General features: G+C 46.2%; 1 protein-coding gene across 1 annotated transcript in view; it reads left to right on the forward strand.

Moving 5' to 3' along the window:
• LOC101605176 (short transient receptor potential channel 2) overlaps positions 1-12251 on the forward strand; it is a 53171-nt gene that overhangs the window by 22574 nt on the left and 18346 nt on the right. The window contains 11 exon segments of the mRNA XM_045145041.1: positions 273-416; positions 1706-1847; positions 2409-2564; positions 5431-5609; positions 7093-7178; positions 7572-7723; positions 8506-8593; positions 9908-10032; positions 10418-10526; positions 11395-11427; positions 11429-11438. Of these exon segments, the coding sequence (XP_045000976.1) occupies positions 372-416; positions 1706-1847; positions 2409-2564; positions 5431-5609; positions 7093-7178; positions 7572-7723; positions 8506-8593; positions 9908-10032; positions 10418-10526; positions 11395-11427; positions 11429-11438 (1125 nt within the window). The 5' untranslated portion in view covers positions 273-371.

Genomic DNA, 12251 nt, shown 5'->3' on the forward strand with positions numbered 1-12251 from the left:
TTGCATGTAAGAGCTCTCATATGTGTTTATATGTAGGAGCACACCTATACATAAAGCCAGTACTAATACACTGACTTATCATTTTGCACTTGCTGCTATTTTGCCTTGAGGTTGTTTCATGTTTGTGGGGGTCTCATTAGGTAGTCCAGATTTGCCATCTGCCCATCACCTCCACCAGTTCCATTGTGGTCATGAGAAATGAGGTGGCTACTACAGGTAATTCCTGTTTTCAGAGAAACAAGAGTTAAATTTTCTTTTGTTCTTTTCTTTAGGAATAATGTGAAGATTTTTGTTGTTGTTCTCCCACAAGCTGACAAGGCCAAATCATAAGCAGTTGACAGAAGATATCTTGGAAGAAATCCTTGCCTGACATGGCTCCCATAAAGATCAGCCACGTGGTATCATTTTCCTCTCAGGTATATTAATCAGTAGGAGTGAAAGGACTGAATAGAAGTAGGAGATTTAACCATGGTTTTTAGCCCGAGGCCTAAAATCTTCTGTACCGCAGTCCTCAGAAGAGCAGTTTGGTCATTCTGTCACTGAAAGCAACCCAGGACAGTCAAAGTCATCAGTGACCTATGAGGATACCTTGACAACCATCAGATCTATTCTCAGCCTCCCTTCCAAGCTGCTGTAATGCCCACTTAGAGCTAGCCTAGCCCCTGGCCCAGGACTGACCCACTGTGATCTTCTGAGGGACTCTGCACCCGTTCCTCTATTGTCATCACTCCATCCATTTATTCCCTCTCCCCTTCTGTTGACAGATCTTTTTCAAAGAGTGTCATTGGCACTTGAGGGCATGTCTGTATTCCGCAGCGAATATCATCTGCATGGGGGAATGCTTAACATCCCAGGTCCCCAGGCCCTAATGACATTACTTTCTAGTCATTATGACGGTCAAAAACATTCCCACACATTTCAGAGAGCCCTGGGATGGTGCTTAGGGACTACTGTATGAGTCTCCATTCTCAGTAAAATAAATTAAACCTATACTTACCCTCTATTAGCATGAGCAGCCTGAACTGTTTTCTTTTTTTTTCTCCCCACACAAGATCTTGCCATGTAATATGCTTGAAATTACATGTCATGGCCCATGTGCTATACACACACATCATTCATTTACATACAGACCCAAATAGGTAAATAAGTATACAATGACTCTAGATGCTCACTTTATAAGCATCAGTTGTAAAATTAAAATAAAAATCCTTGGGGCTGGAAACATGGCTTAGTGGTTAAGACACTTGCCTGCAAAGCCTAGGGACCCAGGGTTAGGGTTGTTCTAGGGATAGTTCCCATATAAGCCAGATGTACAAAATGGTGCAGGCATCTGGAGTATGTTTGCAATGGCTAGAGGCCCTGGCATGCTCGTCCTCTCTACATATATATCTATCTGTCTCTTTTCTCTGTCTCTCAAATAAATATTTTTTTTTAATCTTGCCATGCATGATGGCACACATCTTTAATCCCAGCACTTGTAGTCAGAGGTAGTATTGCTATGAGTTCAAGTCTACCGGGAGACTACATAGTGAATTCTAGGTCAGCCTGGGCTCGAATGAGACCCTACCTCGAAAAACCAAAAATTTAAAAAAAAAAAATTATATATATTTTACAAATCACAAGGCACATGAATCTGTATTCTTAGACATCCTTTTCCCCCCTGTGGTCTCAGCAAAGTTCCTGATTTTTCTCCTCTCTGATTTAGGACCCCAAGTATCCTGTGGAGAACTTGTTGTACCCAGATAGTCACAGAGGACCTTGGCTCAGCTGTCCTCAAGACAAGAGTGGGCAGCTGAAAGTGGAACTGCAATTGGAGAAGGCAGTGCCCATTAGCTATATTGATGTTGGTGAGTGAGTGCTCAGGGTCTGGGGACCTCTGAGGAGAAACACTGGTGTGATATGCCTCTAACCACTGCACTCAAATGTCTCCATTCATTCTGGCCTTCTGGAATAAGTCCTGCTGTGTGCAGGAAAATGTGGCTTTCGCCCATAGGGCAGGTTTAGTATGGGAAAACTCCAAGGACTCCATTCATATAGAATATACTGTGAATGGTGCTCCTGGAAATAGGGAGTAAGCTGCCTTGCTAGAAGATGAACTCTGCATAATTTATAAATTAAGAAGTTGATCTTAGAAGTCTGTGGAACAGAGAACTATCAAAGACCACTGATTTTAGCTTTCTCAGGACAAAAGATGTTGGGTTCCCTAGCAGTGCCTTCAGGGGCAGGTATTAGTCTGGAAGGACCATGGTGAACCTGCACGTTGTCATTTAGTGAGGTGTGGTTTCATTTACTGGCTCTCTGTGTGATTCCACATGTCACCCGATGGGTCTGGACTGCAGCTGGCTCTAGAGTAACAGAATGTCTGCAGTTCTTCCTTTGCTCTTACCCTCTCTCACCCTTGTCCCCAGGTAATTGCGGCACTGCTTTCCTGCAAATTGATGTGGGTCGTTCTTCCTGGTCCCTGGACAAACCTTTTGTGACCCTGCTGCCTGCAACCATGCTAATGACCCTTGCTGATTCCAAGCAAGGGAAGAACTGCTCAGGGGTCCGGATGTTTAAAGATGGTAAAGAGGGGGTCTGGGAGATAGCTTAGCCAATAAAGAGCTTGCCTTTGTAAGCATGAGGACCTGAGTTTAGTCCTCAGAAGCTGGCCAAGCATAGTGGTACACACGTTTAATCCCAGTACTAGGGAGTCAGAGGTAGAAGGATCACTTTGAGTTTAAGGCCAACCTGAGACTATATAGTGAATTCCAGGTCTGCCTGGACTAGAGCCAAACCATACATCGAAAAACCAAAAAAGGGGGCTGAAGAGATGGCTTACCAGTGAAGGCACTTGCCTGGAGAACCTAAGCACCCAGGTTTAATTTTCCAGCTCCCACATAAGCCAGATGCCCAAGGTGGCATATGTGTCTGTAGTTTGTTTACAGAAGCTAGAAGCTGTGGCATGTGCACTCGCTCATTCGCGCTCTCTCTCTCTCTCTCTCTCTCTCTCTCCCTTTCTGTCTCAAATAAAAATAGATAAAAAATTTTAATTGGGCATATTTTAGCTTTAAAAATAGCCATATTTGATAGCATGTACTTTTTTTGTTTATTTTTATTTATTTACTTGAGAGCAACAGTCGGACAGAGAGGAAGAGGCAGATAGAGAATGGGCGCGCCAGGGCCTCATGCCATTGCAAATGAACTCCAAATGCATGCGCCACCTTGGGCATCTGGCTTATGTGGGTCCGGGAGAATTGAGCCTCAAACCAAGGTACTTGGCCTTCACAGGCAAGCACTTAACGACTAAGCCATCTCTCCAGCCCTTTCTTTTGTTTGTTTGGGTTGTTTTTTGGTTTTTTTTTTTGAGATAGGGCTTCACTCTAGCCCCGGCTGACTTGGATTCACTGTGTAGTCTCAGGGTGGTCTTGAACTTACACCAGTCCTCCTACCTCTGCCTCCTGAATGCTGGGATTAAAGGTGTGTGCCACCACACCCAGCAGCATGTATTTATAATCCTGGTGAAGGCAGGAAGATACCTGGAGCTCACTGTCTAGCCAGAGTCACCTAATTAGCAGTTTTCAGACCAGTAAGAAGACCTGTCTCAGGCTGGAGAGATGGTTCAGTGGGTAAAGTACCTGTTGTACAAATGTGAGGGGATTAAGTTCAGATCTCTAGAACCCATAAGGCTCAACACAGCACCACATGTCTGTAACCCCAGTACTCCTATGGCAAAATGGTGGGGTGTTAGCAGGAGACTCCTCAGAGACTCACAAGCCAGCTAGCCTGGAGTGCCCAGTGGAGGACACTAAAGAACCCTTGTGTAAAACAAGGTAGAAGGTGAGAATTAATGCGTGAGGTTGTCCTCCGACCTCATACACACCAACACTCCCATATATACCAAAACAGATGATAAAGAGGGCAAAAGCAGAAAGTGGGAGGATGCTCCAAAGGAGAGATGCAATGTAGAAAGGGGCATCAGTGGGCTGGAGAAGTGGCTTAGCAGTTAAGGTGTTTGCATGCAAAGTCAAAGAACCCAAGTTTGATTTCCCAGGACCCACGCAAGCCAGATGCACAAGGTGGCACATGTGTCTGGAGTTCATTTGCAGTGGCTGGAAGCCCTGCTACACCCATTCTCTCTCTTTCAAGTAAATAAATGAAATATATTAAAAGAACAGAGTGTCAGTACTGCTAGGTATAGATAGTATGAGGGAGCCTGTGCAAGGGCTGGCTGTATCCATTAGGAAAATAGGGTCATAGGCTTCTGTGTGATTTCTGCCTGAGGAGAATGCCTGATAACTGGGGAGATGTGTGAGTTATGATTGATATTTACCTACACCTTGTGATTCATTGGAGTAGTTAACATAACCATTAATAACTATTCTTAGGGGTTTGTTTAGACAGAATCTCAATATGTAGTCCAAGCTGACGTTAAACACATGATTCTCCTGCCTCCACCTCCCAAGAGTAGTAAATATAGGCATATGCCACACACCTGGTGATTACTCTGTGTGTGTGTGTGTGTGTGTGTGTGTGTGTGTGTGTGTGTGTGTGTGTGTGTTTTGTGTGGATGTGTGTGGGTACATGTGGCTTAATCCCCAGCACCACAAAAAAAAGGAGAAAAAAAGTATAGGATGAATGTTTATGTAAGTGATGAAAGTTTGTCTTTATGTAGTATGTGGTGTTTCATGAGTTCTGCTTATGCAGATCTCTGTGTTCATGGGCACTGCAAAGATACATACAACATAATTCCTAGACCCTAAGGATTTAAGTCTATAAAGCTTATCTGGGTTTAAATTGGAGATGTTAACACTATGCTGTAAAGGAAGAGTGAGATTTGGGGGGAGATGCGAGGTGGAGGGCATGAGGTACTGACTGGTTAGTGTTAGGAATGGAGGTGTGAGGTTTGTGATATTGGTGGTTGATACTATGAGAGCATTAAACGTGTCGAGTGAGGGAAGATGAGGCCTCATGATGTAGGTAGGCTGTATCCCAGACAGTCCATAGCACTACAGATGGCTCCTGTCACAGTGAGACTGATGAGGTCATTGAGGAGGTATACAGTGCTGATGTGTGGAACTGATGAAGGAGCAATGGTTGGAAGACAAGGTCGGGCCTTACCTGTCCACTACCATTCCCTGAGCATCCAAGTCTGAAGGAGCATTTACTGATCATTTTCTTCCTATTGGGATGTATGCATCCTTTGTCTTGCCTTTTCTTTCCTTTGTCCAATCCATTTCCCTCAGTTCCTCTGTGTGTATGTGTGTGTGCGCGCGTGTGTGTGCGCGTATGTGTGTGTTTGAGATAGGATCTCATGTAGCCCAGTCTAGCATCAAATACTTTATGTAGCTGGGGCTGGCCTTGAATTCCTAATCTTCCCGCCTCAAGTGCTAGGATTTTAGGTTTGCACCACACCACCACACCCAGCTCCTTTCTCTCTTTTTCCTTAAGATGATTTCCTGACTCCAGCCTCGGGTGAATCCTGGGATCGACTTCGAGTGACCTGCTCCCAACCTTTCACACGATATCAATCCTTTGGCCTGGCCTTCCTACGGGTGCGTTCTTCTCTGGACTCCTCAGCTGACCCTGTGATATGTCCTTCAGCCCCTGGAAGCTCTGGACTGAGCCAGGTATGTGGAACAAGGATTTAGTTTTCAGAATTTTTTTTTTTTATTTTGTTTTTCAAGGTAGGGTGGTAGGGTTTTGCTCTAGGCTGACCTGAAATTCACTATGTAGTCTCAGGGCGGCCTTGAACACACAGTATCTTCTTGAGTCTATTCTGACCCTTCGCTTGCTTTCTTGTCCCTGATATCTCCATTTATCTTTCTGGGCCAGTCCACTACTCCATAATTCACCCACAAACCAGTGTGAATATATAATCAGCTATACAAGCTAGAGTCATAGAGTTTTAGAAGTTTGATATTGTGAAATAGAGTTTCTACGTAGACCACTAATTTTTTGTTTTGTTTTGTTTTTCAAAGTAGGGTCTTACTCTAGCCCAAGCTGACCTGGAATTCACTATGTATTCTCCAGATGGCCTTGAACTCATGGAGATTCTCTTACCTCTGCCTTCCAAGTGCTGGGATTAAAGGTGTGCACCACCACACCCAGCTATAAATCACCAATTTTTTTAGTATGAAAATGGAAGCAGATATTCAGCATGACATCTCACTCATGTCACATACCCTTAAATAAATCTTGGAGTGAATTTGAACCACTTGACTCTACCTAGCCTGTGTCAGAAGCTCAATCCCAAATGATTGATCTCATTTAGAATTAAAGCTCATCAACTGTTTCGACATGCCCAGCTTGTTGCCCTTTATAGTACCGTTTACTCTAAAATTAATGCAGCAGGGCTAGGAATGTAACTTAGTGAGAAAGTATTTGCCTATTATATGGGAGGGTGTGGGTTTGATCCCCAGCACAGGAAAAAAAAAAAAGTTGTTGCCTGACATGGTAGCACACGCCTTTAATCCTAGCACTTGAGAGGCAGAGAAGTAGGAGGATTGACATGAGTTTGAAGTTAGCCTGAGAGTACATAGTGAATTCCAGGTCAGCTTGGGCTAAAGTGAGACCCTATCTCAAAAAAGGAATAATAATAATTGCTGATTATTTAGACTGAAAATATAGCTCAGAAGTACAGTTATTAGCTAGCATGTATAGTGCCCTGGCTCAATCCCTAAGTATTACCAATGTATGCATGTGCACACACACACACACACAAAACAGAGTGAGAGAGAGAAAGTATTTGTTTTTCAAAAAGGCATACAAGGAGATTTATTTGAGTTTTATACCTACACAAATCAATTTTATATGTATATAAACATAGATATTTTCAAAAGTTTGCATGTGACAGGTCCCATAACCCTAATTTTCTAGTTGTGAGGATTCTTTTATTCCTGGAGCTTTTTAGGATCATGACAAAAATCTTAGCATCCGAAATCAAATCTCAAGTCCTAGAGCTACTCGAGAACCCGAGCCTGCCTGCGCACATCAGCAAGTGTGTCCTGTATAAGTTACAGCAGATACAGTTCTCCATGGACTGAGCTACTGTGTGGCAGTGTCCCCTGGTGGTGAGTGGTGGCATTTTACATTTCTGCATTTTCTCCTCAGGGCGCTTCTGATGCTCAGGAGTCTGGTCCTAGCCCCTGGCTAACTAATCCTGCTATCCGGCGGACATTCTTTCCAGATCCGCAGACGTACGTACTGCTGTTGTTCACATTTTCTTCCTGGAAGAGAAAGACCACTTTGTTCACACACATACGAGCTCAGCCCATGTTCCCCCAGTTAATCACTTATTTAGGGTTAGCCCTAAAGGGCAACTACATGGCAGCAGAGACAGTCAATGAACATTAATTCTAAATGAGCTCAGTCATTAGGGATTGGGCTTCTGGCACAGGCTAGGGAAAACCAAGTGGTTCAAATTCACTCCAAGATTTATTTAAGGATGTGTCATGAGAGAGATGCCATACTAAATCTCTGCTTCTGTTTTCTTCCTAAAAAGTGGTTTTCTTAGTGAGATGCCATTGGCTTGGCATGTCAGATGAGGTCTGTTTTCCAAGTAAAACCAAGTATCCTCTAACTCTCTACAGGAGCACCAAGGAGCTGTCAGAGCTCAAGGATATGCTAAAGCAGCTACAGCCAGGGGCTCTGGGACGCTCAGCCCAAATGGTACTGTCTGCTGCCCGCAAAGCACCTCCTAGCAGCGTGGCAAGTCCAACAAATAACCTGGCAAGGAGTGAAGGTGAGGCTGTGTGCTCCTCTTTGCCCAGCACATCCTTCCTCCCTGAATCTCCCTGCTGTGTAGGATGGCTCCCTTGTAGGACTTCATGAGGAAGGAAAGACGGAGTCAGGGAAGAAGCAAATCAACTACTACATAGTGACTAGCTAGGAGTCAGGAGTTCTTATCTTTTGGGGCCTCAATTCCCTTGATTGCACCAAATAATATCTAAGCCCTTACAATAATAGTGGTTTGTGATCATTTCAGAGAGACAGTTCAGCCAAGATGAAAGGTGTGGAGTTCATTTGGGCAAATAATGGAAAATAATTTGACTTTATCAAAAAGAAAAAAGTATACCTTTAATCCCAGCACTTGAGAGGCAGAGGTAGGAGAATCACCATGAGTTCAACACTACCCTGAGATTAGAGAATTCCAGGTCAGCCTGGGCTAGAGTGAGACTCTACCTTGGGGAAAAAAAACAAAAAACAAAAAACACCTTAGTAGCAGCCAGACGTCATGGTGCATGCCTTCAATCCTGGGAGGAAGAGGTAGAAGAATCATTGTGAGTTCAAGACTAGTCTAGGACTACAGAATGAGTTCCAGGTCAGCCTGAGATAGAGTGAGACCCTACCTCGAAAAACAAAAAAAAGAGAGAGAGAGAGAGAGAATGGGCGCACCAGGACCTCCAGCCACTGCAGAACTCCAGACACATGTGCTACCCTGTGCAGCTGGCTTACATGGGTCCTGGGGAATCAAACCTGGGTCCTTTGACCTTGCAGGCCTTAACCACTGAGCCATCTCTCCAGCCCTTTCTAGTACAGAGTCCAGAGCAGAAGAACAAAAGAAAAAGAGTGATGCAAGCAGGACGAAGAGACAGAAAGTTCAGGACCAAAGGTAAGCAGGCCATCACCGAAGCCCAGCTTGTCTCTGAACCTCACTACTCTTTTGCAGCTGCCCTTGCCCACTCTACTTCAGTTAGGTCAGAGAGTGCCCTTGGGTGTAGGTCTTGATCTGTTAGTCTGCTAAGGACAGAAGAGATGTGTTCTTGGCCACATGTCACTGGGGTTGGAGGTAGGTAAGGGTACCCCCCACCATAGTGAACTAGTGCCTGAAGATGAATGGGGTACATCTCATCAAAATTTAAAACTTGGGGCTGGAGGGATAGCTTAGCAGTTAAGCGCTTGCCTGTGAAGCCCAAGGACCCTGGTTCAAGGCTCCATTCCCCAGGACCTACGCTAGCCACATGCACAAGGGGGTGCACACATCTGGAGTTCGATTGCAGTGGCTGGAGGCCCTGGCATACCCATTCTCTCTCACTCTCTCTCTCTCTGCCTCTTTCTCTGTCTGTTGCTCTCAAATAAATAAATGAGATAAACAAAAAAAATTTTAATCTTGGAGCCAGGCATAGTGGCACACACCTTTAATCCCAGCACTTGGGAGGCAGAGGTAGGAGGCTCATTGTGAGTTTGAGACCACCCTGAGACTACATAGTGGATTCCAGGTCAGCTTAGACTATAGTGAAACCCTACCTCAAAAAGCAAAACAAAACAAAAAAGGGATGCAAATGTCTAGTGTTCATTTACAGTGGCAAGAGACCCTGACTTGTCACACACATGAGCAAACAAATAAGTAATTAAGGTCTAAGCCAGGCAGTGTTGGCACATGTCTTTAGTGCCAACACTCAGGAGTGTTAGGTAGGAGGATGAGGCTAGCCTGGGCCTACAAAATGAATTCCAGGTCAGCCAAAGCAAGAGTAAGATCCTGCCCTAAGAAGGGGTATGGGGCTGGAGAGATAGCTTAGCAGTTAAGGTGTTTGCCTGTGAAACCTAAGGTTTGATTCCCTAGTACCAGAGTAAGCCAGATACACAAGGTGGTGCATGCATCTGTAGGACATTTGCAGTGGCTAGAGACCCTGGTATGCCCATTCATTCTCTCTCTCTCTCTCTCTCTCTCTCTCTCTCTCTCTCTCTCTCTGCCTCTCTCTGTGTCTCTCTCAAATAATAAATAAGAAAATATTTAAATCTGAAAAGAATGATGGGTGGTCTCTTCTTGGATGCTGGAAGGCTAATTCCTTTTCTCCTAAGTCTGTAATGTCAAGTGGGAAACTAGGAATCCAACACACATTACTATTCCACATCAGCTCTTGTCTGGATTCTAGGCCTTCTGGTCTATCACTGATAGCTGGTCTTAATGTGTGCTTTCTCACAGGCCTCTGTCCAGCTCACGTTCTCAGCCACACAGGAAGCAGGCAGCAAGGGCAAAGCAAAGAGAACGCCCACCCCAAGCCCAAAACAGGGGTGTCCTGGCTAGCGGACAGTGTCCCATTTGTACCGGTAAGCTGCACCAGCCACAGCAGAGGGGGTGGCACTTCCTTGTCTTTCCTTGAGGAAGAAAACGGGAGGTCTGAGGAGCTGCCAGGAAGCCTCTGCTTGAGCCAGATCTGGCTGGTGATGTTCTGTATGCTAATACCTCACCTTTCCCCTAGACTCAAACACTCTGTAAGGACGGTCAGCTCCTAGCATGCCATCTGCATACCATAGAGACTACTTAATGAATATGTGACAAATACGTGACAGTGTCTCTTGGGTGTATAGTTCAGCCATGGGAAAGTTTCTGCAAGGGGAACTGCACTGTGGCGGGAAAGCCTCCCTTCAGATTCTCAGGGTGGCCTCCTGCCTGGGAACAGGCCCAATCTTGTTTTCTTCCTCTTTCTTGTAGGTTCCTTCAGCATTGAGATTCTTCCCCTGCACGCTGCCACTTGTGGAGAGACCTCCCCGCCTCAGCCAGCTTCTCCCTCTTCCTCACCGTCTTCCTCACAGTCTGTGTTGTGGGTGTCCTCCCCAGAGAACTCGCCCCCTGTTTCCTGGGTCCAGTGCCCTATCTGTGAGTTGCAGTTCTCAGCAAGAGAAATAGAAGAACACGCCAGCATGTGTGGAGAGGTTTCATCAGCATGAGCCGTGAGGTCCTGTGGCCCCTATATGCGAGAGACGGGGAAGTGGGTCTCGTGGGGCTGGTGATGGCAGCCTCTCAGCCCTTCCCTCCACTCCTTACCTCAGGGACTGTGCCTGCTGAGGGCACCTCTGGGCCCCACTTGGTACCCATTCCCAGTTGTCAAGGCTTTGTCACTATAGTATCCAGTTCCCCTAAGAACAGCTCTGTCCTTTTCTGTCCTCTGAGGTAGAGCTGGGGATCTCTAGGGCCTTAGCACACTGTCCAAAATTCCTTTCCCTCAATGACTAGTACAGATCCTTGTGCCCATTTTCCTGAAAAGCAAACTAAGGCCCAGTCAAAAGAAAAGTCCTTCCTGACAGATAAGATCCTGTGATGCTAGGAAGGTGAGAGTGAGTGCTGAGCATGAAGCTGCCGTCTAGCACCCTGTGGCCTTAACTTTCAGTGTCCTTTGTGAATTCCTCTCCTAGGTCGAATCAGGAAATAGTGCTGCTGTGTGATGTCAGCTAGTTATTTATCTTGGACCTAGATGAACTGTCAGTAACTAATAAAACATCCTTTATCCTTCTGGTCACAGAATAGGTTTGTGACTAAGCCATGAGCCATGGTGTTGGGCTTGGCTGTGAGGCATTGGGCAAATCCATTCCCATCTGCACAATGAGGTAGTTGGGCCAGAGGGTCTCTGAGGGGTGGATATTCAGAATTCTACTTCTTTGAGCAACTATGTTCTTCTCCCCTTTCCTCAGGAGAGTTCTTTGTGTGACACTAACACCAGTTCCCCATCCCCAAGGTACGGGATAGAAAGGGAGCAGCTGGTCCGGCAAAGGGCGGGCCCAGGGCGGGGCTCTGGGTGGGTAGGAAAGAGAATGCTAGGCAAGTCAAGGGAGCAGACAGCAGGAGGAGTTCGGGCCTTCAGTCCCTGCCTGCAGAGGTAGCCGCAGCCATGGACCCCCTCCTGGTAAGAGACCCTCTGCTCCCTGCCTTCCCTCATCCCAGTCCCATTTCTAGCTGCAAGTAAAACAATAAACTGGCCAGAGGAGTGGCAGGAACATCCCAGCTGTCAGGCACCACCATGTGGGTGGAAGAATCCTCTGCCAGGGTCCAGAAGGAGAGAGCAGTGAGGGTCGGAAAGCTGGACAAAGAGCCAAGGGGGAGAGCCGCCCTCCAAAGCAGGAGATGGCAAGACAACAGGGCGGGGGTGGCGTGCAGAATGGGAGCACATTAGCCTATCAGAGCCCTGTTCAGAGCTGGGGGCTTAGGGAAAGCCTAGCTAAAAGACCCTCCTGTGGGGACAAGTCTGGTCCTGCCCTTCAGAGAGGCTCTGGGACCTTCAGAGGGATGAGCAGCTGGAAGATGAAGTCAACAAGATGGGAGCTGGATCCCGGCCAGAGCCTATATGCCTGCACGCAGGGTGCCTCACCCAGGATGGCCCTGGGCACCTGCTTTGGCCAGCCTTCCTCAGGATGCTCTCGGATAGGATTGCCGTGTGTGGCAAGAGCAGTTCTTGTGACTGTGGAGCTTGAGCTAAGGAATGACTCCCCTACTCCCCATCAGACCCATTCTGGTACTTTTCTAACCTGAATCTACACAATAAAATGGTGAA

The sequence above is a fragment of the Jaculus jaculus genome, chromosome 3 (genome assembly GCF_020740685.1).
Source record: "Jaculus jaculus isolate mJacJac1 chromosome 3, mJacJac1.mat.Y.cur, whole genome shotgun sequence".
Lineage (NCBI taxonomy): Eukaryota > Metazoa > Chordata > Mammalia > Rodentia > Dipodidae > Jaculus > Jaculus jaculus.